Source organism: Eleutherodactylus coqui, unplaced genomic scaffold, assembly GCF_035609145.1.
Source record: "Eleutherodactylus coqui strain aEleCoq1 unplaced genomic scaffold, aEleCoq1.hap1 HAP1_SCAFFOLD_53, whole genome shotgun sequence".
In the NCBI taxonomy this organism is placed as follows: Eukaryota; Metazoa; Chordata; class Amphibia; order Anura; family Eleutherodactylidae; genus Eleutherodactylus; species Eleutherodactylus coqui.
In genome coordinates this window covers 168,973-192,234 of record NW_027101708.1, presented here as the reverse complement: position 1 = coordinate 192,234, position 23,262 = coordinate 168,973, and the positions used below count along the sequence as shown (strand labels likewise).

General features: G+C 47.5%; 3 protein-coding genes across 4 annotated transcripts in view; 2 read left to right on the top strand and 1 right to left on the bottom strand.

Moving 5' to 3' along the window:
• The window catches only part of LOC136590903 (serine/threonine-protein kinase greatwall-like), a 30,364-nt gene extending 12,826 nt beyond the window's left edge, over window positions 1–17,538 (top strand). The window contains exons 8-13 of one of the 2 annotated variants that reach the window (XM_066588424.1): window positions 8,167–9,354; window positions 11,482–11,608; window positions 12,168–12,182; window positions 14,124–14,237; window positions 14,362–14,463; window positions 17,087–17,538. In XM_066588424.1, coding sequence (XP_066444521.1) covers window positions 8,167–9,354; window positions 11,482–11,608; window positions 12,168–12,182; window positions 14,124–14,237; window positions 14,362–14,463; window positions 17,087–17,244 — 1,704 coding nt within the window. In that variant the 3' untranslated portion in view covers window positions 17,245–17,538. The remainder of the gene's footprint in view (window positions 1–8,166; window positions 9,355–11,481; window positions 11,609–12,167; window positions 12,183–14,123; window positions 14,238–14,361; window positions 14,464–17,086) is intronic. The other variant, XM_066588425.1, reaches the window with a different exon arrangement.
• LOC136590904 (uncharacterized) lies at window positions 176–2,750 on the top strand. Its single transcript, XM_066588426.1, has 2 exons — window positions 176–489; window positions 566–2,750. Exons 1-2 carry the CDS (start codon window positions 454–456, stop codon window positions 2,636–2,638), a joined length of 2,109 nt encoding a protein of 702 aa, XP_066444523.1. The 5' UTR covers window positions 176–453; the 3' UTR covers window positions 2,639–2,750.
• A 1,075-nt stretch (window positions 17,539–18,613) lies between the features above and the next one.
• LOC136590898 (acyl-CoA-binding domain-containing protein 5-like) overlaps window positions 18,614–23,262 on the bottom strand; it is a 60,768-nt gene continuing 56,119 nt past the window's right edge. The window contains exons 11-13 of the mRNA XM_066588418.1: window positions 22,910–22,957; window positions 21,045–21,154; window positions 18,614–19,032 (exon numbers count right to left, since the gene is read on the bottom strand). Coding sequence (XP_066444515.1) covers window positions 19,020–19,032; window positions 21,045–21,154; window positions 22,910–22,957 — 171 coding nt within the window. The 3' untranslated portion in view covers window positions 18,614–19,019. The remainder of the gene's footprint in view (window positions 19,033–21,044; window positions 21,155–22,909; window positions 22,958–23,262) is intronic.

Below are 23,262 nucleotides of genomic sequence, written 5' to 3'. Positions count from 1 at the left end.
TGTCCCTTCAGGACAGCAGCGGCAGAACTCCAGCAACGCTGTCCCATGCCGGAGGAGGACTTACTGGCGAAGCGGCGGCGTGGATCTTTCGGGCAGCCCCGGCAAACCCAGTGGGAAGGACCCCATCTGGGAGCTTTCCGGGGCATTTCGGGCGGCGGCCGCCATCTCCGCGGCCGCCATCTCCGGTGGGCCGGGGTCCAAGTACGGGCTGCCGGCACCACTGCGGCCGTCATTACGGCGGCGGCCGCCATCTCCGGGTCCAGGGCCGACAGGAGCGCTCCAGGGGGCGTGGCTTCGGATACAGCGCGGTGACGTCAGGCGCTCCGCAAAGGGGGCGTGGCCTGGCGCGGCCGGCGCCAAATTCAAAAATCTGCTGCCCCTGCATCAGCTGGTGGTGTTTCTCCACGCTAAGGAACGATCCTAAGCACAGGAAGCGTTCCTGCAAGGCGCAAGATGTCGACCAGAGAGGACCCAGAGACCCTCCTAACTGTAAGTGGTCCAGTGGACCAACCTACACCTGCACTACATACACTTCCCGACTAACAGAGTTTCCCTTGTCTTACAGGACAGGGATACTCAAAAACCGAGGGAGGCTAGACGCAGGAGTAAAAAATGTCCAGTATGTCTAACCAAACTCGACGACTCCTGCACAAAAACGTTATGCGCTACCTGCTCCGCGAAAATTATGCAGGAGGAAAAAACTTCCCTTATGGCCGAAATTCGGTCAGTTGTCCGAGAAGAAGTGCAGTCCTCCCTCTCAGACCTCCAACCTGGGCCTTCCGGGGTTACACGCAGGTCGGTTCCGGCGGTGTCTGAGTCTGACTCCGACATAGCGGAAAATGTGGATTTTGACGGGGAAGTGACACAGGAGGACAAGAAATATCTTTTCTCTACCACGGACATGGATCAGCTGCTAAAAGCAGTACGCAGGACCATGCAGGTGGAGGAAGATGTGCAGCAACCCCGCACAGTCCAGGAGGATATGTTCGCGGGGTTACTCCCGCAACAAAAATCTTCATTCCCCGTAAACGCCACGCTCAAGCAGCTGATTCTAAATGAGTGGGAGAGCGTGGATCAGGCTCCGCTAATCCCCAGGGAATTTAAAGAACGCCTGTTATTTCCGGGAGATGAAGTGTCCTTTTTGGACGAGATACCTAAAGTCGATGCTGCAATTGCCATGGTATCCAGAAAGTCCGGGTTGCCCTTTGAGGATACGTCCCACTTAAAGGACCCGTTGGACCATAAGGTGGACACATCCATGCGTAAAGCCTGGTCTACTTCCGGTCTCATCATGAAAGCTAACATCGCGGCCACTTCCGTGGCTCGTTCCATGGCAATCTGGTTGGACCAATTCGCAGCCCTAGTGGACCAAAAAGCCCCTAGGGAGGAGTTCGCAAGCGGCATCCCTCTGCTGCGAATGGCAACAGGGTTCCTGGCAGATGCTTCGATGGAAACAGTCCGCCTCGGAGCCCGCATGGCAGCCCTATCGAACACCGCCAGAAGGGCAGTGTGGGTGAAAGAGTGGTCAGGGGACGCAGCGTCCAAAAATAGGCTATGTACCCTACCGTTCCGGGGCGGGCGTATATTCGGACCAGACCTGGATCGTCTGCTGGAGAAAGCAGCTGACAAGAGTCACGGACTGCCTGCCACCAGACCACCCAAGAGACCCTTCACCCCTCATCCCTCGTCTACGTACGCCGGGAAGGGAAAGACCGGAAGATGGTCTTATCCAAAGGGCGGAAGGGGTAAGACTTTAACTTTTGTCCCTCAGCCCATACTTTCAGGCCCGGTAGGGGGTAGACTGACTCGCTGTGCCAATAGCTGGCGTAGTATTACAACTAATGAGTGGGTACTGCACCTAGTGGCGGAGGGGTACAGGATCGAGCTACTATCCCGCCCCCCGGACAGGTTTATGATAACCCCAACCCAGTCTCCAGGCCTAGAACAGGCTCTGTTGGAGGGCGTACGGAACCTGCAGGGTCTCGGCGCAATTATCCCAGTCCCTAAGAAGGAACAGGGAAAAGGTTTCTATTCCCCCCTCTTTCTGGTTCCCAAACCAGACGGCTCCCACCGCACCATTATCAATTTAAAACAACTGAATAAATTCATTGAATATAGGAGATTCAAAATGGAAACCATTAGAACTGCAACTCCTTTAATTGCCAGGGATAACGTAATGGCTACAATAGACCTTAAGGATGCCTATTTTCATATCCCTATTTACGCCAACTCACAAAAATTTCTGAGGTTTGCGCTGAGGGTAGAGGGGGAAATCCGCCACTTCCAGTTCGTCTGCCTACCATTTGGAATCCCCTCGGCTCCGCGAATTTTTTCCAAGGTCGTGATGGAAATGGTGGCCTTCTTACGAAATCAGGGTGTCATGATCATCCCCTACTTAGACGACTTCCTGTTGGTGGCAGATTCCCCGTCTGCTCTGAGATCACACTTAGAGTCCACATTGCAATTATTTAAGGAGCTTGGCTGGATTGTTAACGAGTCAAAATCCAACATGGAGCCAGAAACCAGGAAGAAATTCCTGGGTGTCATCCTGGATTCCAGTCTACAAAATTCGTCCCTTCCTCCCCTAAGAAAACATCTTATCATAGAGGAATGTTCCAACCTATATAAAAAAACATAGGGTAACGATAAGAGACGCAATGCGGATCCTGGGACTAATGACTTCGTGCATCGGCGTGGTCCCCTGGGCCCAATTCCACAGTCGCGGACTCCAGTCACTAATTCTCCAGAATTGGGACAAATTGCAGGCTTCGCTTGATCAGACAATCCCTATTTCTGCGGAAGCCAGAGCTTCACTCCGTTGGTGGGTGTCGTCGGACAACCTGTGTCAGGCATCCGATTGGAACTTGGACCCGGCCGTAATAATCACGACCGATGCCAGCGCCAAAGGGTGGGGGGCCCACTTTGAAGGCGGTTATGTACAGGGGGCCTGGGACGTTCACGAGAAAGCTAGCTCATCGAACTTTAGGGAGCTTAAAGCTGTATGGAAATCCCTGCGTAGCCTGCAAACACGATTAGTGGCGAAACATGTGAGGATCTTCTCAGACAATATGACAACAGTATCACTCATTCGCCACCAGGGTACCACCAGGAATCCTCCACTACAACGACTGGCGGGGCGGATCCTTCAATGGGCGGAAGGCACAACAAAGTCCCTATCGGCCTTTCATATAAGAGGAGCCGAGAACTCAGCCGCGGACTTTTTAAGCAGAAGGAAAGTGGACCCAGGAGAGTGGGAACTCCATCCAGAGGTGTTCAGCCTTCTTGTGGAGAAGTGGGGGGTACCAGAAGTAGACCTCTTTGCGTCAAGCGCAAACACCAAATGCCGGCTTTTCTTTTCCAGAGGCGCAGAGAAACAGGCCCTGGGCACGGACGCTCTCTCTCACCCCTGGGATTGGGACCTAGCGTATGCCTTTCCCCCTCTACCACTAATCCCGCTTCTGCTAAGGAAATTACTGCAGTCAACCCTAACAGTAATTTTTGTAGCACCATATTGGCCCAAAAGACCGTGGTTCCCCCTCCTGAGATCCCTGTCAGTGGGAGAGCCCTTCCACCTTCCAACAAGACCGGACCTACTGTCGCAGGGCCCTCTTCTTTACCCGGAAGTTCACAAGTTCAGGCTTACGGCCTGGAGCTTGAGCGGGTAAAGTTCCTAGGAAAGGGTCTTTCCCCTAAGGTTATTTCCACCATTAGCGAGAGCCTTAAACCCTCGACACACAAAATCTACTCCAAAGTCTGGAAAAAATTTTCGGAGTGGTTAGGCCAGGACATCCAGCAGCTGGATCAGCCAGACGTCCGGAAAATCTTAGATTTTCTCCAGGCGGGCCTGGATAAAGGTTTGAGTCCGAATACGCTCAAAGTCCAAATTGCGGCCTTGGGGGCATTCTTCGATCTCGCGCTAGCGGAGCACAGGTGGATTAGGAGATTTCTTAGAGGGGCGAGCAGATTACATCCATCCACACGGGCCACGGCACCACCCTGGGATCTAACCATAGTCCTTCAGGCCTTATGCGACCCCCCATTTGAACCGATTACGGATCTATCCATCGCCTGGCTGACATACAAGGTAGCCCTGCTTGTGGCAGTTACGTCAGCCAGACGCGTGGGGGAAATCCAGGCCCTCTCACGAAGGGCCCCATATATGACTATCCACCCGGACAAAATAGTTTTTTCTTTAGACCCATCCTTCCAGCCTAAAGTATTGTCAGATTTCCACAGGGGCCAACCAATAGTTATTCCAGCCTTTTGCCAAAATTTCAAAAATGCAAAAGAACAAAAGCTCCATAATATAGACGTCAAAAGAGCTGTACTAGCGTACCTCGAGGCAACAGAAAGTTTCAGGAAGTCTGACAAACTTTTCGTTCAATTTCAGGGGCAGGCCAAAGGAAAGGCCGCTTCTAAAGATGCAATCGCCAGGTGGCTCAGGAGAGCCATCCAGGAGGCTTACAAGGCCAAGGGCATCCCCCCTCCAGAAGGATTGAAGGCCCACTCAACGAGAGCGGTGGCATCCTCTTGGGCGGAGAGAGCGCACGCATCAATTGAGCAAATCTGTAACGCAGCCACATGGACTTCAGGCCATACTTTCATCAAACATTATAGGCTGGACTTTAAATATAGTCAGGACGCATCCTTCGGTAGGAAGGTGCTCCAAGCCGTAATCCCTCCCTAAAAAGCCCATGCCACTTATTTGGTATTCCTCCAGCGTATGCTGTCATGATGTCATGGGGAAAACGGGAATTTTTTCTTACCGATAATTCCCTTTCTGGAAGACATCATGACAGCATACGGGCTTTTTTCCCCCCCTTACCAACATGGTTACCCTAGTTTGTCCAACACATGAGGTAATGTGTATGCTTTAACTTTGTTTTCTGAGGTGTGTGATGTCAATAAAAACACACCTTCTGGTTAAGTAACTGGTCACTGTGGTCATTTGGAACGCACTGCTGTTGGTGGAGGGGAGGTGCTTTTTATATTCTGCCTCTTCCTGTCCCTTCAGGTCAGCAGGTGAGCAACCTCCAGCGTATGCTGTCATGATGTCTTCCAGAAAGGGAATTATCGGTAAGAAAAAATTCCCGTTTTTTGTGGGGTGAGCTGTAGTTTCCATTGGTACCATTTTAGGGTAACTGCAAATTTTTTATTTTTTTGTTTTATTTTTTTTTTGTGAAACTAAAAATGGTAATTTCTTGGCTTTTTGTGCTTATTCAGTATACATGCACTCACTATTACTTTGGTTAATATGATTCTGGAAATAGGTTTCACATTCTTTTACTTAGACATAATAAAAGCCCTTTTTTGGGGTAAGAAATGTTACTTTTTTTCCATTTGCCTTACCACCTTCTATGCCCCACAACAGTTTTTTTTTTCTTTTTTATTTCACCAAATACTCTGTGGAGGCCTCGTTTTTTGAGATTTTGAGCTGTAGTTTCCTTTAAAAAGTTGCCTGTTCCCAAAATAGTTTGAATCCCTTTTTATTGCGTTATTTTGAATTTTTAGATTTTATGTTTTTGTAATTTTTTTTGTTTTGTTTTGTCCCTCCTTTGTAGATGTGATTGTTCTCTGGCTGCTGCGCTACTCTGCAGTACTTATGTAATGCAGTATAGTGGGACCTACTGGTGGCCATGAGGATCTTTCAGCCACTGCGATCACATTGAAGGGGGCCGATGAAAGACGGTGTTCTTATATGCTGGCACGTTAGAACATCAAACTATGTTCCTGGTATTTAAATAGTTGAACTGTAATCAGCACCTACGGTCGCCATCACTCGCCACCTACGGTCGCCATCACTCGCCACCTACGGTCGCCATTACTCGCCACCTACGGTCGCCATCACTCGCCACCTACGGTCGCCATCACTCGCCACCTACGGTCGCCATCACTCGCCACCTACGGTCGCCATCACTCGCCACCTACGGTCGCCATCACTCGCCACCTACGGTCGCCATCACTCGCCACCTACGGTCGCCATCACTCGCCACCTACGGTCGCCATCACTCGCCACCTACGGTCGCCATCACTCGCCACCTACGGTCTTCCTGGCATAGAAGCCGACCGGCTGATACCTGTACACACACAGTTGGTATCGCTGCATCCTATCTTGTGGGGTGAACACTATAAAGTCCGTGTACCGCCAACAGTACCAATAACTACAGCTCACCCTGCAGACGACATAAAGCCCTCACACAGCACCGCCTGTGGAAAAATACAAATGTTAGTGCTTTTTTTTTTTTTTTTTTTTTTTTTATTATTTTGGAAAACTTATTTTTGACATTCAAAGTCAGTGTTTGTTTGTTTTGGTTTTTTGTTTGTTTTGTTTTGTGCCAAAGTAGAAAAACCTAATAAATCTAAATGTAGAGCTTTGATGTCCTCTCAGTTGTCGCCCAAAATGTCTGAAAGTACTGCTTGTTCCATGATAAAACAAGCCGCCATATGCTTATGTTGATGGCAAATTAATGTAGGGATTCTGAAGTGCAGAGAATCTAGTTGGCAGCATGATTAGGCTGGGGACTGCGTGACGGGTCAGTCCGGAGGAGGATGATGATGGTACCTTTCAGTTTTCTTCACCACATGCTCCAGCTTGTCCCACTTCCCGCACAGTAAGGCAGCGGATCGTCTCCTGCAGTGTCTCGGCGGTCTTCAGTCTATTAACATGCCCTTCCTAGGTATAGTGCCTTTAAAGACCCTCTGTGCTTGAGCCACAACAGGGCCACCAGTGCATGTTCAGACTCTGGCGGCCGTCCATTATGACATTGTGTGCGTATGCTGGACCCCGACTGACGTGTCTGGTGCGCTGGCAACCTACTGCTGGATCCCCTAGGGCAGCGCAGGCACGGAGGGTCTTGGCATGTGGAGTGTCTCAGAGGGGCGGGTTACAGACGAAAGCGGGGACAGAGCGCCTGGATAACTGCGGGAGTTGATCCACCAACAGACGGATTTTATGTCGCTTGCATAACGTGCAGCAAGAGGGATATTTTACCGCTGCAGCACCTGATGAAGAAGTGAGTTATCGTCGTCATCGTCCATTTGTGGCACAACTTAAACAATTGGCTTATGCTTGTAACACTCACAGATCTGCTTTAGGGTGTTAACCCCTTAATGATGCTGCCTTCAACTTATTTTATATTCTGTTGACATAGAAACTTTTTAAAGTTGGGTTTTTTTTTTTTTTTGTGCATTAAATACCACAGAACTCGTCCCGCAGAAAGCGAGCCTTCAGACCGCTAAGTGGAGTGAACAAAAATGCAATTCCCCATCTTTGGGGGGGTTCCTATTTTCACGGCGTACACACTGCTGCAAAAATGACAAGAGTCCGTACGATTACGGTTCTACAGACTTATTTCTTAAGATTTTTATTTTTAAATGTTAGTTTCCGCCGCCTTCTTCTGGCAAATATAACTTTTTTTTTTGGTCAACATTCTTGTATGAGGGCTCTTTGCTGCAGAACGTCCTGTAGTTTCTATCTTTACTATTTTGGAGAATGTAGGTGTTGTTCGTCTTATTTGGTTACCCTGTCTCCAAGAAAAAAATAGTGGTACTTTTTTTTTTTTTTTTCTTTCCCCCACATTTATTTTTTAAGCCGTTCACTTTGCAGGATAAGTTTTGCTTTGATAGATTGGGTTCAGCAATAGCAAGTGTTTATATAGAATATTTTTTTTGTTTGTTTTAAACTTTCATTATCTTTTTGGGGTTTGTTTTTTCTTTTTTTCTAATAAAACTTTTTTTCTTTTTCTTTTTTGTGTGTTTTTTGGTACCCTCTCCTGTGATCATTGGATAGCTCATAGAGTAGAAATCGAATGCACTATAATGAAAGTCTATGGTCTTTCTGACAGACTGTCTATTACACCAGGCCTTCAAAATCTCATTTTGGAGGGGCCGTTCGATACCTTCCCGAATGCCAGTCAGGGCATTTAAAGGATTAACCACTACGATCAGCAAGTGTGTGTCATCTGTCAAAGACAGCCAACACTGGCAATGTATGGGGCGGGATCGCCCCCCCGATCCCACTCTCTAACCCTGTGCACCCAGGAAGTAAATATATGTCCCGGGGTGTGAAAGGGCTAAAAACTAAATGTAACAATATTTTATGAGCTGCACTCCTGATCATTATAATGGTGGTTTTTTTATTTACTTATTTTTTCTCCTGTTTTCTAGGATTTAGAAGGTCCGTCCTATCTGAGCTCCAGTCGTTTAAAGAATAGTCTGTCTGATAAGTCAGTGGGCAAACTCCAGGTAGGAAAAGTCACCAAGTGCCTGAAGGATCTGGAGTCGGCCATCTCGCCTATCGTTCGCAGAAACAGCAAGAAATCGAACTCTCAGACTAACCCTAGAGACCTAGGAGACACTCCCATTGCCGGTCTGAACGCAAAGGGCGTCATAAGGAAATGTCTTTATGTCCCCAACACTCGGGAAGAAAAGGAGAACTTGGGTGCGCGCGGGAAGTTAAGAGAATTGCCCAGATCTCCAGAGTCGCCTCCTTGGCTGGCAAGTTCCTCCTTAGATCCCATAAAGTACCACGAAGATGAAGGCGCCGATAGAGTCGGAGTCAAAAGGAGTTTTTCGCATGTTGAAACGAGTCCGGAGGAAGATCTTAAGGACAAGAAAAATGCTTCCCGGTATAAACGCCCTTACAAAGTCTCCGACGTTAAGGTCAACCCCAGTACCGGCCTAACAATGGAGATCAATGCCTTGTTTCTTGGTGACCTGGGCAAAAGCACCGCGAATGAAAAACTAGAGAATGGTTTTATTCCCGCTCCGCCGGCTCTGGAGACGTTCGGCTCAGGAAATGCTGTTGCCAAGAACTTGTTGTGCGAGTTAGATGAGAACTCCGAGCTGGTGGAGAGCGGTGGCACCAGTGGACCAGGGGAGGGCGATACTCGCAAGCAAAGCGCCAGTGATGGTTCGGAGTCTTCGCCTAATAATATGTCCATTACTGAACACCCGCTGGAGAGGAAGCTGTCTGATGTGGATAAGAGCATGAAGGAACTGTCTTTTAAGTCTGAGAGTGAAGCTGATACAGACTCGTCCGAGGAAGCAAATGCACCCGCATCAGCTGAAAACCAAGAGCGGCCGGAGGGTATCGGCGCCCGTCGTAGCTTTACGGAATTGACCAATGATTCTTTGGCATCTCCAGCAATGGCAAGGATCTTAAATGCGTCTAAACGAAGAACCATGGTGGCTTTCAGGAGCTACAACAGTTCTATAAATGCGTCCAACCTCTCAGAACCTTCCCGGATAAGCGTCGGATCAGTGGATAAAATCCATTACTCTCTGGCTTGTACAGGATCTTACCCGTTGACGGTTACTCCTGCCCAAAAGGATAGAACATACAAGAATTTCCAGGTATGACCGAATATACTTCATGTGTAACGTCAGACCAAAGTGCTGAGACAGACGTTATGTAGACCGTTTCTAGGAGGTTACCATCTATGATGGACCGTGGTAGAGCTTCAGTTTCAGTGTCCATTAGCGGTGTTGATTGCTTGACTGTAGATTATTGAAGACTGTCGGACATCATGGAATGAGACCAGGCTTGAGAAAGTATCTCCTACTGTGGTGGACTTGGCATAATTAAAGAGGATGTAAACTATGGTCGATGTACAGGACTGCTCATCAATAGTAGATCAGCAGAGGTCTGCTATCCAGGACCCGCACTGATCAACTGTTTGCGCAGCCAGTGCGTTCGTGCACTGAGCAGACATGTACGGGAAGCAGACAGCTCTGTTCTCGCTACAGTGGCCAGGCTTGGTATTGCAGGCATTAAAGTAAATGTGATCTTTGCCTGTAGTACCAAGCTTGTCTACCGCAGAGAGAATAGAGCTGTCTGCTTCTTGTAGAACTCTGCTCCCTGCATGAGGCCCAACAAATAGGTGATCCGAGGGAGTGCAGGGAGGTAGACCCCTGCCAATCTATGGTTAATGGCCTGTCCTGCACATAGACCATAGTTGACAACTGGACAACCCCTTTAAACACTACATATTTCCCTGAGGCAATCTGCAGTTTCCCATGAAGGGCTGATCCTTGTGGGTTTCTGCTATTGGGACACATTGCAATCAGCTGACTGGCAGTGGGCCTTCATTTAGGGAAAGGCTTCTCTGAATGGGACTACACACGGAAGGTTCTGGGGTTTCAGTGGTGTAACCAAACCAGAGGCTTAATGGGCATAGAAGGTGCAGAAATTGCCTTAGCTAGCCCCACCACATTGATCACCACTCGGACCTGGCTCGGGAATGTCAGGACAACATTACCAGAGAGCAGACGGGATGTCCGGCACCACCGGGGTCCACTTAAAGGGGTTGTGCCAAAATGAAACCTAAACATTGAATAGGGTACCCCCTCTTGGGACCATCTATGAACCAGAACGAAAGGGCTGCTCCTGTCCGGCAGTACTTGGCCTGAAGGGAAAGTGTCAGGTTAGCTGTGGCTTCTGCAAAATCGTCTGTTTGCCGGGGGTATAAGGAACAGGGCTTGGTATGATCAGCTGATCGCCTCGAGACCCCCGTTCTCATGGAGTTGCCAAAATGCCAAGTGTGTGGCATAATCTGACGACACTTTGGCAATTACATGCCGCCATGGTCAAATCCTAAATAATAACATAGGGGGGGATACTCGCCTGCCCCGACACTCATTTCTCCAGTGGCCGGATCCCGCTGATCCTCCCTTCCAGCTGCACAAAAATACTATTAATGATCTATCCTCCCTTACCTCTGCATAGGTCATCAATAGTTGATCAGGCAGGACTCACTGCTCAGGACCCTAGCCGATCCGCTGATCGGGCGCCCGCTGACAGCACCCATTCTTCAGTGACATCGCCTGTAGTTTTAGGCTTCAACCATTACTGAGGTCACAGCAGCAGCTTCCTCTCCGATCCCAGCGTATACTGGCGCTGTCAGTGGGCGCCTGATCCAGAGGATAGGCCATCAATAGTATTTTTGTGGAAAACCCCTTTAATGGTCATGTGACCGCTGCCACAGTCACATGATCATCAGGATGTACATCCAGTGGTGAAGACCAGCAGAGGACCGGCCACTGGAGGACTAGGGGCTGAGTATTATTTTAGTATTGCCCCGGAGCGGTTTCTTTCCTTCTCGGATGGCCCTTTTTGCTGCTGGTAGCTTTGTACAAATGATTCCACGAACAATCCGCCTCATCGCTGATCGTTCTTAAATGTCTGGCCAGCTGAAGAGCAGGGACCGCTCGAATCACGTCCAACTCTCTTATTAGGGGGGTTAGAACCGACTTTGGTCTCATTTCAGGTGTTTATCCTCTTCAATTAAAAAAAAAAAAAATCCTCAGCCAGAAGTCCTTTCCTAGGAAGTTGTGCAAGACAAAGGCAGCCGTTCCTGTAGCGGATTCAACATCCAAACTTTTTCAAGACTGTTTTTGAAAACTAGAAGTCATTTGGTTGCTAAGTAATGGAACATAAAATTAAACTTTTTTATTTATTTATTTATTTTTATTTACTTTTAGGGTCAGTCAGAAACACCTTACAGGACACCAAAGAGCGTGCGGCGAGGAGCGGCCCAGGCCGAGAATGAGAAAATCCTTGGGACGCCGGATTACTTGGCTCCAGAGTTGTTACTCGGAAAGTCTCACGGTGAGTTTCTCCTTGCTGAATGGCCCCCTGGGTTCTGTCACTCACTCGGTGGCCATCCAAGTAAGGGTGCGTTCACACGGGTGATGAAATGGCGCACGTTTTGTGAGATGCATGAAAATGGAATCCTTTTCAATGGCTCTGTTTTACCTGGGTGATTTATCTCTCGGTGGTGATACTGCGAGACACAAAAACCACAACGTGTTCTACTTTCGTGGTGAGTCTCAAGTTGGAGTAGAACACATAGATGTGCGGTCTCCTGCATGGCGCACTGAGTGTCCTGCGCAATGCGAGTCACGTCTGAGAATGTGAGACATGCCTTGCGCTCGCCCGTGTGTATACACCCTAGGGTCTTGTTCTCACTGGCTCTGGCCTCAGGTTAACCATTGCTTTTCCTCTTTTCCATTGAAAAGCAGAAATACAGACATAAAGCGGAACAAGCAGAAAGGGTTAACTGAGGCGAACGCCAGTGGCAACCGACCCGAATAAAGTGTAATCTGTCATTCTGCACGTTTTCAGTCTGTATTAATGTCCGTGTAACGCGTGTTTTCTTTGTATGCAGGACTGCTGGTAGCCGGTAAGTTAACGATTGCCGCTTTGGTAGCGGGAAGCTGCTTTATACGCGGTCCACATCTAACAGCATTTGCCCAGCTGACTAAACATTTATTACTCCATTCTGTATATTTTGGATCATTTCATGAATCGGGAAACCTTCTATTTAAAGGGACTGACAAGGTTTAATAAAACTGTTGCTTTCCTCCAAAAACAGCGCTCGATCTGTCCACAGGTTGTCTGGTATTGCAGTTTATTTCCATTCACTTAAAGGGGTTGTCTCGCGAAAGCAAGTGGGGTAATGCACTTTGTAATGTACATCGTGCATTAAATATGAGCCATACAGAAGTTATTCACTTACCTTCCCTGCGCTGGCGTACCCATCTCCATGGCTCCGTCTAACTTCAGCGTCTAATCGCCCGATTGGCTGGAATCGGCACACGTGACGGGGCGGAGCTACGCGATGACGCTAGAAGGGGGCGGAGCCAGAACGCCGATGCTGCCGGGCAGACCCGAAGGCAGAAGACCCTTCTGCGCAAGCGCGTCTAATCGGGCGATTAGACGCTGAAGTTAGACGGAGCCATGGAGACGGGGACGCCAGCGCAGGGAAGGTAAGTGAATAACTTCTGTATGGCTCATATTTAATGCACGATGTATATTACAAAGTGCATTAATGCGGCCATACAGAAATGCTGAACCCCACTTGCTTTCGCAAGACAACCCCTTTAAGTGGAGCGGAGCTGTGATACCAGACACAACCCAGAGCTGTGGTGGTGGTCTCCGAAGTCCTGAAAAACCAGGCGGCTTTCTTCTAAGCTGTAAAACGGAGTCCACAGTATATTTTAAGTACAGACTATAAAATGGAGGAAAATTGCACGAAGATGGGTCGCTAAAGGGATTCTATCACCGGGTTCATGAAGCTCGACTCAGAGCTGAGCTCTTACTGAGGCGACCGCAACGGTCTCTCGCAAAAGGAAAGGTGAGAAAGCTGTCAATCTGCACGGTATGTGTGAGAAGTCGGCTTGGCCCGCCCTCGTGACTCAGTTGGGTTTCAAGTAGAACTTCATAAACCCGGTGCCAGAATGCCCATAAAATGTTCTGATAAATGATAAATTGTAGCTACGAAGGACATGAAACCTACCGATGTAGGTGATGATTTCACTTTGGCCAATCTGTGCTCATTAACCTGCACAGCATCGGCCTCGGTAACGGGGCCGAATGCAGAAAGAAGCAGCAAGGGATACGATGATGGGGGCCGGTAGAACATGACTACTGGTTATCATTCTGTCCTATGTTTTAGGTCAATAAATGATCACCAACCTTTCAATGTACTTTGCCGAAACCGATCATGTAGGTGACTACATGAAGCTTTGCAATATACCATCCGAGAAACCCTTTCTCCACTTATTGGGCACCTTTCCTCCCCATCCCAAGCCAGACACTCACTCTGGATTTGCTTCTAAATTAGTCTTGGTAAAAGACAAAATAAATTGAAGTCTTTGAGGAAGGGAGAGGAGGAACAAAGTGAGAAAAAAGCAGCTATTAAGTGATTTACTCTCTTCCAGCAACTGTAATCACATCTCTACTGCTCAGTACTTCTTTATAATGTCTTCCATGCTTCTGTGCATGAGATGTCTTATAGGGGCGCAGGATCTCGTCTTCTGTGTTTGCAGGGTATGGGAGATGACCTAGCGGCAGGCTCCTTCCAGCCCCTTAGACAGAACAATGATATCTTGTTTTCGGCAGTAGGGATTCATTCCCCACTGTGTATTGGTTCTCCCAGCCCTGGCTCTACACTTGGTCTATACATATGCTCGGTGCTGGCTGGGGTCTTCATGCTTTCTCAACATCTGGGCCAGAATTTGCTTGGTTTGGCTGCTGGATGTGAAGGGTTTATCATGATGGCTTGATACTTGTAACATGAGGGGATGATCTGGTTGAGGCTGACTCTGATGTATTTCTCTAGGACCAGCGGTGGACTGGTGGGCCCTCGGAGTTTGCCTCTTTGAGTTTCTCACTGGCATTCCCCCATTTAATGATGAGACTCCAGCTCAAGTCTTCCAAAATATTCTGAAGAGAGGTAGGTTTTATTCTACTGGCCACCCGGCTCACGTCTCCAGAATCCTCTTACAACTCCTAATAAGATGACTTGTAGTCTTGTTGTATCTCCACTCTGATGAGCACTTAACTTCTGGTATCTGCAGATATTCCTTGGCCAGAAGATGACGAAACCCTCTCTGTTAACGCTCACAGCGCCATAGATATTCTCCTCACCCTCGACAACACTAAGAGAGCTGGTCTAAAAGGTAAATGGCTTCCTCTGGTGGACTTGGCTGCATGACTAGCCGTTACGGCATGTCTCCTGTAACTCCGCTTCACGGCCGGATCTCGTATGGACTTGCGGTGGCCTTACAGGGGCAATTGTTGTCCAAATAGCCGATAAAGCGAGTTATTAGCATATGGGGGACAGTGTGCGTCTACAGAGCGCTGGACAATGTCCCTCCCTGCAAAGTCATTTAAGGGGTTGTACCAGGCATAGGAGTTATCAGATATCCACAGCTGATTGGTGGAGAGCCTCCCTTTTGAGACCCCCACCAGTCTTCCATGTCCCCCTCTGCCTATTGCTGCAGGGGTTCTCCATCCATTCCCTGTGATGTCAGTATGCAGGGAGTGCGGGCCGAGCATGAATGGATGACGCTCCATTCAGTCCAATGTGGCTGCCGGAAATACGATTCATTGCAATGGTGCTGACTGCAGTCCCTATGGAAGTGAATGGACTGTCAGTGCGCTTGTGTGACCAGCGATCTGTTCTCCATTCAATCGCCTCCTTGCTGTGGGGGTGCGGTAATCCTGCAGTAAGGACCATGGGACGACGGGGAATACGGGACCCCTGTTCTCAAGATTGGTGGGTGTTTCACTGCAGAAACCCCTGCCGATCAGCAAGTTATCTCCTATACGGAGTGAAGGAGAACATGAAATCTTGGTAAACCCCTCTAAGGGCGCCTTCACACTGGCGAGAAAATCACACGTTTTTTTGAGTGATGCGAGAGTGAGTGAAAACGCAGAATTCTAAAACCAATGATTTTCAATTGTTTCCCTCACATTTGCGATGTTTTCATTCATGTGATGTTGTGAGAGAGAAATGAGCACTCTGCTTTTTTTTTTTTTTTTATCCATCCCTCATGTTTCCTTATGGAGCCTCCTTTTTCTCAGATCACGAGCGCAAACTTGCGATTTTCATGCGATGCGTTTTTAACATTAAAAAAAAGTGGCAAAATCGCAAGTGGCAGTGATGTCTGTGAGAAAGCAGCGCTGATCAAAACACGGTAAAAAGTCGCGTTTTTCCTGTTTTTTTTTTTTATTTTCTCACACAACGATCGCCAGTGTGAAGAAGCCCTCAGACAGACGGCTGCCTGTTTACACCCGATGATGATGAAGCGACCTTATAGAGAATTGTTTTTTCTTTTGGTGAGCTGAAATGGAGCGCCGGGTGCACACATTCTCATGAGTCGCCGTGTTTGCAGTGAGCTGTCCCATGCGCGCTCTCGAGCGAATATTTAAATGAGTTGTCCTGTGTAAAGGCTTGCTTAAGGCCCATTTAGACACAGCGATTATTGCTCAAAAGATGTCTTTTGAGCGATAATCATTGTCATTTACAGCGCAAGATGAGCGATCACCTTGCGCTGTGAGCGGAGGATGCAGGAGACAAGCGGGGTATCTCTACTTGTCTTCTGCATCCAGCTGTTCTCCACTCTGAGTGCTCGGCTGCATACAGCCGAGCGCTCAGAGCGGAGGATGCAGCAGACCAGTGGGTTGTCCCCGCTTGATTTCTGCATCCAGCTGTTTTCTGCATGGAGCGCCCGGCTGTTATACAGCTGAGTGCTCCGTGCCGGGTATGGAGAACAGAGCTGGACCGCTGTGTTCTTCATACCCAGCCCTTTTATCAGGGAGCGCGATACAGCTGAAACAATAGTATCACCTGTATCCCGCTGTGAATCCTTGAGAAGGCTCATCATGGTCTTTCAGCACACTGAAAGATAACGATGAGCGACAGGATAACGAAAACTGCACGATGTCAGTGCATTTTCACGCAATGCTTATCGCTCCAAAGACAGCTTTTGAGCGAATTTTTAGCGGTAATAGTTGTCTAAATGGGCCTTTTAGTCTGCAGTTTCTAAATGTAGTGATATGTAGAAGCTGCAGAAGGCGAACGCTGATATTTAACACTAATGCAAAATGATTGACGGACAAAAATACACGCCTTTACATGAGAAATTGCTCCCCAAAAGGAGTGTATATGCTTGAATCCCTTAATGCTATAGGATGTAACTTTATGTCCTGGCTGCCTGATGCTTAAGGCTCATAAGTTGAATCCGGGCTAACACTGACTGACAGCCGTTCTCCCGCTGCAGCAACGGTGAGAACACCAATCCCTGTTAACCCCCTTACACATGATCCATGTAAAGGCTTCATAGAGAGAGCGGGATATCTTCAAAGATGGCCAATTGGTTACCATTGCCTAGCATATCTAGCAATTGCAACACTACAATGCAGTACAGGTTACTGCAATGTATTATGATGATCATACGATCGTTGGTTCAAGTCCCCTGCAGAGACATCATTTCCATCCCCATGGTCAATATTGCTCTTTTTAAAAAGTGAAAAAAATAAGCATTACGTGAGCAAAAAAGCGGAATGTATCCCAGAATAGTCCCAATAATCTACAGTCTGTCATGTAAAAAATAAGACCTCCAAAGATTTTGTTTTTGATGGAAAAATGAAGTTACGGGACTTTGAACGCAGGAATGTAAAAAGCTTTATTGTGAAAAAATTAAAAAAAATATAGTGTATGAATTTTTTTTTTTTCATAAAGAATGAGTGTTAATGGGTTAAGCATGTTTTAACACTTGTGTATTCCTCCTTGTGCAGAACTGAAGGCTCATGCTTTCTTCCATGGTATAGATTGGGAAAACTTGCAGAACATGCCAATGCCTTTCATTCCGCAGCCGGACGATGAGACGGACACGACTTACTTCGAAGCCAGAAATAACGCCCAAGACCTGAAAGTGTCTGGATTCACGCTGTAGGCCCCGCTGCCGCCCATGGACCTTCCTTCCAGTATTTTAACCATAAGTGAGAACACTGGAGTGCATTCAGTTCTGGTTTTTAGCGAAGTTGACTACTAGGTTTTTAGTAGTTTTAATTAGTTATATAAAAAAAAAAAGCGTAAAATAACGACCAGCGCCGCACATCTTATGTCTTGTAAATATTTAGTTTGGCTTTAAAACCAGTGTTCTCGCCCCGCGCACCTTACATTAAGCCAAGGACCGCAAGTGTAAATCTTAATGTAAAATAAAGGAATATAATGTTTGAGCTGTTAAGATTCTTCCTTGTTTTTAGTCTTTAGTGAAAATGGAGGGGAAATGCATGTTGGGGGCGGACCGCACCGGCTTTAGCTCCGTCCGGGTCACAGATGGAGTCCCAAAGTGTGTGCTGGTCTGACCGCGGGTCTCTGGACACTGACTGCACGATGCTCGGAGTCGGGGTCTGGAGACGTACGGTCAGACCAGGACACTCTTTGGTGGTATTCTGTGGAACGGATGGAGCTTATTGGCGAATTTTACCCACTTCCTAGCAGAGGGCTTCTTTTGGTGAAAAATGCTACCTTGCTGAAAGTGGTGGCTCACAAGAGCAGCAGTGGATGAGGGAGCGCCTAGAAAAACGCCATTAACACAATGATGAATTGTGGGCCATAAATAACGAACTGAAGAGTCCCACCAATTGCTTAAGGCCTCCTGCAGACGGGTGGAAATTCTGCTGCTTGATTCCCCGCAGAATTTCCACCCGTACATGCCTGCATAGGATTGCATTACGCAATCCTATGCAGACGGCCGCAGTTTGCGCGAAATCACACGCAGAAAACAAACCGCGGCGTGCTCTAATTCTGTGCGGGGCTCACCGGACGCGGGCTCCGCTCTGCGCATGCGCCAGCAGTCTGCGCATGAAAGAGCCGGAGCTGTGGGAGCGGCTCCAACAAGACTGTCTAAGGACTTTCCACTTTACTTAAAGGGGTTGTCCCGCCATAGCAAGTGGGGTTAAGCACTTCTGTATGGCCATATTAATGCACTTTGTAATATACATCGTGCATTAATATGGCCATACAGAAGTGCTTAATCCCACTTGCTTTCGCGAGACAACCCCTTTAAAGGGGTTGTCCCGCGCCGAAACGGGTTTTTTTTTTTTCAACCCCCCCCCCCCCCCCCCCGTTCGGCGCGAGACAACCCCGATGCAGGGATCTAAAGAAAGCTGATGATCATGTCTTACAGATTAATATCCCTGAACCTTTTTTTTTTTTTTTATAGACAGGAACAGCAATGCCAGAGCCGCCCCCCCCCCCCATCTAAATACCCTCCAATTAGGATTACAGTACCTTTAAGAAAACCTGATTGACACGTGTTTTCTGTATAGATTTTATTACTAAAGTAGATATTACAGGAGAGAAATTCCATATTCACATTATTATTATTATAGTCCGATTTCCTATCCATCTCCACCTTGATATTCGCCGTCCTGCTTCGCCCCCTCGGCGGTGGATGTGTTGTCTACTACATGCTTTCCTGAAGTTTAAAAATAATTTAGATTTCGACTGAATTCGTATGTGATAAAACATTAATAACTAGCGCCAGCTCAGGATATATTTCATGTATTCAAGCTTTAGTAAAATTAGTCCTTATTTTATCATTCACATAGTGCAAGGAATTTACTAGAGAAGAGGAGCTCCCAGCCGCCACCCTCGGGGGGGGACAATTACAGGGCGTCCCCAAGTAGCTCTTCTGAACCAACGTCGCTTCCCACTGAGCGCTCAGGAGGGCTTCCTAGACACAAGAGGAGCAGGTTACACAGTTATTGTATACGAACATATTACATGTACTAGAAGGTCGAGCAGAGACCCCCTCCTCCCCCAAATGAAAGCCACCCTTCATAGCAGCTCTAGCTCATCGAGGTGGAGGCCACACAAGGAACATATTCGGACATCCATCTACCATAACGGTTTCATATACAAAGGCGAGTGCGACATATAAGGTGTCATGCACACGGCAATATACAAAGGTCTTTTTTTTTTTTATTGGTCAGGCTCACAGAAACAAATTTGGCAGAGGACAAAATTTGTACTATGCTGCACCAGATGCCATATTACAGCAATTCTTCTAAGAGAGACTATCTCGTTAAAGGGACCAAATTCTGTCCCGGGACTGGAGAGCGGTATATTATCTGCTATCCCTCCAATCTCAGATCCTGTATTTGGCCATTCAAAATGGACTATAACTGCTCTCTGATTGGCCACAGCTGCTCATGTGATCAGTGCTGGCCAATCAGAGAGCAGTGTGCATTAGGTAGTTAGAAATGCTACAGCCATCTTGGACACCAAAACAGGGTGCAGAACCAGCGGATTGGAGAGATAGTAGGGAAGAACTGCAGGTAATATACCCCCGTGCCCCAGAACAGAATTTTGTCCTGAAACCGGAGTGTCGCTTTAATATAGCAACGTATGGCGGGACAGAGTGAGTACAGCGAGTAGAACAAACCAGTAGGAACTAATGATTTCAAGCTTTACAGAAGCTCGCATTCTTAGCATACACAAAGATTCCAGAGTTTTCCCAATAAAGGTGATCGGTTCCGGGATTAACTGGGCAATAACGATGATAAACACTACCCTACCAAAAGTAATTGGACCCCTGAGCAAGAATCACAAGTAGTATGTATTTACATATGTTAATACATAGTGGGGCTCCTTTGGCCCTATTGACATCAGATCCTCTCCGTGACATACTTTCTACTAACGTGTGATACACTTCAGATGGTATTTCCCTCCATTCATCCTGCAAACACCTGTCTAGTTTTCTCAAAGTTGGACGCTGTTCACCTTTCCTGACCTGACATTCCAATTCATCTCAGATGTTCAGTAGGTTGGCTAGTCCGATCGTGGAACACCCGTATCCTCAGACAACATAAAACAGTGTTGGGTGTGTGACGAGCTGCGTTGTCTTGTTGGAATTATGGCCGACCCTTCCCAGAGTATTAGTACATTATAGCCTAGAATGTCAGGGTCACCTCCTTGTTCATGGTTCCTGTCATTACAACCAACGGACCGAGACCATGCCATGTAAAATACCCACAGACCACAACAGAACCTCTGTCATTCTTAACTGTTGGCACAACACACTCAGGCAGGCAGCGTTCCCCAGGATCCTCCACACCCAGGTACGTCCATCTGATGTGAAGGTGGAGTAGTGCGATTCATCACTTCATAGAACGTTCTTCCATTGTTCAACAATCCAATGACGACGCTCTCTGCGCCAATACAGACAGGCCAATGGATCTTCTATGAGAGAACTCGACAGGCGTTTGCAGGATGAACAGAGGGAACTACAAGCTCAAGTGTATCAGATGTTAGTTGGAAGTATATTACAGAGAGTATCCGATGTCATTAGGGCCAAAGGAGCCCCACTAAGTAGCAACAAATGGAAATAAATACTAAGTTCGACTCTTGCTCTGGTGTCCCATCACTTTTGTGTATATGAATCCGTGTGTGCGGGTTTCCTATAACTAGTCAGGATCTCTGGCGTACAGTGAGGGTAAAGTATAGTACAAGTCATTGTTGAAACTGGAGGTTATGCAAGATAAATTGTGATTCTTTTCCTACATTAAAAATATTTTAAAAAAGCCTTTATAAGGGGTTGTCCATCCGGCCCCTCTTATTACTGGATGGCTCGCTGAACGTGGTCGGGCCGAGTCCTTCAGAGCTGCTCTTTGCTCCAACTTTCCCCTCCCGTTCTAGAGCGGGGTCCACAGCTGCCAGGGAAATAGTGCCACAGTGGAAACTTACCTCCGCTTCCTTTGTAAGTATAGATGTATTAACCAATGAGCAACGAATGGCCAGATAACCGCAAACACTAGCGTGCCAGACGAAATCTCAAAGGGCCACCAGGATGGTTTCTGTAGGAGACAGAACAATTATTACAAGTGGCCTACATGCCATCTAATCAGTATAGAACATCTAGTATTAAAAGGGGACCGTGCCGTCAGACTGCAGGTTGTGCGCCCGCACTCCCATTTTTTTTAAAACTGTTTTTACTTCGAATTAAGCTTTATTGACACAGTTTTTTAGTCCATGAAGGACACTTGAGGATGTGATTACTGGGATAGTACACTGCATTGCTTATATAGCGCATTCTACTAAGTCAATAGCAGCAATCTATTACACTCTACGGGAGGCGGGCCTAATAGGCCGAGTCACATGGCAGATATGGAGGCCTTCATCAGGCTTCCGCCTGCCATGAGAACCCACTGGTACCTTGTGATTGCACTGCTGATGGGTGTCATTGCAATTGATTGTGGCATATAAGAGGTTACACTGCCAGGATCTGAGGTTTCCCCTTTCCTGGCAGTGAGAGCAGGAGCCGGGCTGTCAGACGTCAACCAAGCCATCACCTTACAAATATGTATTTGCATGTTTAACTCTTTCCAATCCAGTTTCCCTGCCACCCGCACGCTCCCCGTCCCTTATTTATTTTCGGTGGGAAAGCGTATTGTGGATTCCTTGTTAACACCTAAAAATGAACGGTCATGATGATTCTTTTTTAAGCAATGTTTTGAGAACACTTTCCAATCCAGTATCAGCCCTCGTCCAGCAGCAAGATTTCCCTGCATGGCTCCTATGTTTCTTACAGTATGCAGGACAGAGCTCCGATGTCGTAGGCTGTTCTGTATACTGTAAGAGGCATGTGTCGGCCCTTGTCTGACATCGTAGCTATGCAGGTTAATATTAATGTCGGGTCGAGGGCCGTTGCTGAATTGGAAAGGGTTAAAGCCAATTAGTGAGGTCAGTAAAAAGGCGTATTGCGGTCAGGGAGGGGTTAAATGGGTTGTACAGGACTTTACTATTGATGGCCTGTCCTCTTTATACAGCTGGGGTCTGCCACCCAGGATCCCTCCCAATCAGCTCATATTGGGCCAGCTATCATTGCAGACAGATTCAGAAGCGGACAGCTCTGTTACACATTGCCGCGGCTCTGGTTGGTATTGCATTGAATTCAATGACTACAACACCAACCCGGACGGCTGCAGTACAGACAGCGCTATCTGCTTCCGAATCTGTATCCAATGACAGCGAGCCATATGCCAGCTGATCGTCGGGGACACCGAGCAGCAGAACCCCGCTGATCAACTACTGATGACCCATAAAGCAGGCAGGTCATCAACAGTAAAGTCCCGGAAAACCCCTTTAATTACAGCATATTGTTGCAGATGAAGTAGCGGCACTGGTGGTGATTTAGGGGAGGTCCACGCCGTCCGGTCAGCATGCAGATTTGATGCAGTCAAGAACTGCATTCAGTTGCCTGTATGGGGGTTTTGTCACCAAGTTCTTGCAGTTGCGGTGTGTTTTTTAACTATATGTTTAAAGGGAACCCGTCTTCAAGGTTTTACAATCCACAAGAAACCTTCAACGGCGCTGCTAATGAGACTTTTTGGTTCTGTTCTTGCGCAAAACATGAGACCGACCTGCGGCCAAATGATTATTCCACAGCTGATGAATTCAACACATCCTCCGTCTGTGCCGCACATCAAAACCACCATTAAACAAAAAAACTGGAAAAATTGGTCTGTGGTTACATCACAACTGCATCCTGACCGGCGGCGCGTCCTCATGGAGCGCAACATATAAAGAAGAAGAAAAACGTCTTATTTTACCTTGTTAGCTGACTGATGAAGATTAGATTCCAGGAGCGCCGACCTGGCCTAAAAAATAAATAAAATAAACAAAGACTGTGAGACCGCAACCAAGACATGAAAAACTTCAAAAAAAAAATCCTCTGTACAGCCATTAACTCTTTCCAATCCAATTCCCTTCCCCCGCACACTCTCCGACTCTTATTTATTTTGGGTGGGAAAGCGGGTTGTGGATTCCTTGGAATCTCTGGGCATCTCTGCATCACCTGTCCAGCGGTGCTGCGTTCCGTAAAGGTTGCTGGGTACCGGGTGAAGGAAGCGCCAACAGCCTTAGACTTTGGAGGTGAGCCCTGTGTCTTCTGATATAAGCTGCT

What these genes read in the sequence shown, in the direction of transcription:
- LOC136590904 (XM_066588426.1), top strand. Translation starts at nt 454, where the DNA reads ATGTCGACCAGAGAGGACCCAGAGACCCTCCTAACT. An exon ending in ACCCAGAGACCCTCCTAACT is followed by an intron (nt 490 to 565) that starts GTAAGTGGTCCA and finishes CTTGTCTTACAG; the next exon opens with GACAGGGATACTCAAAAACC.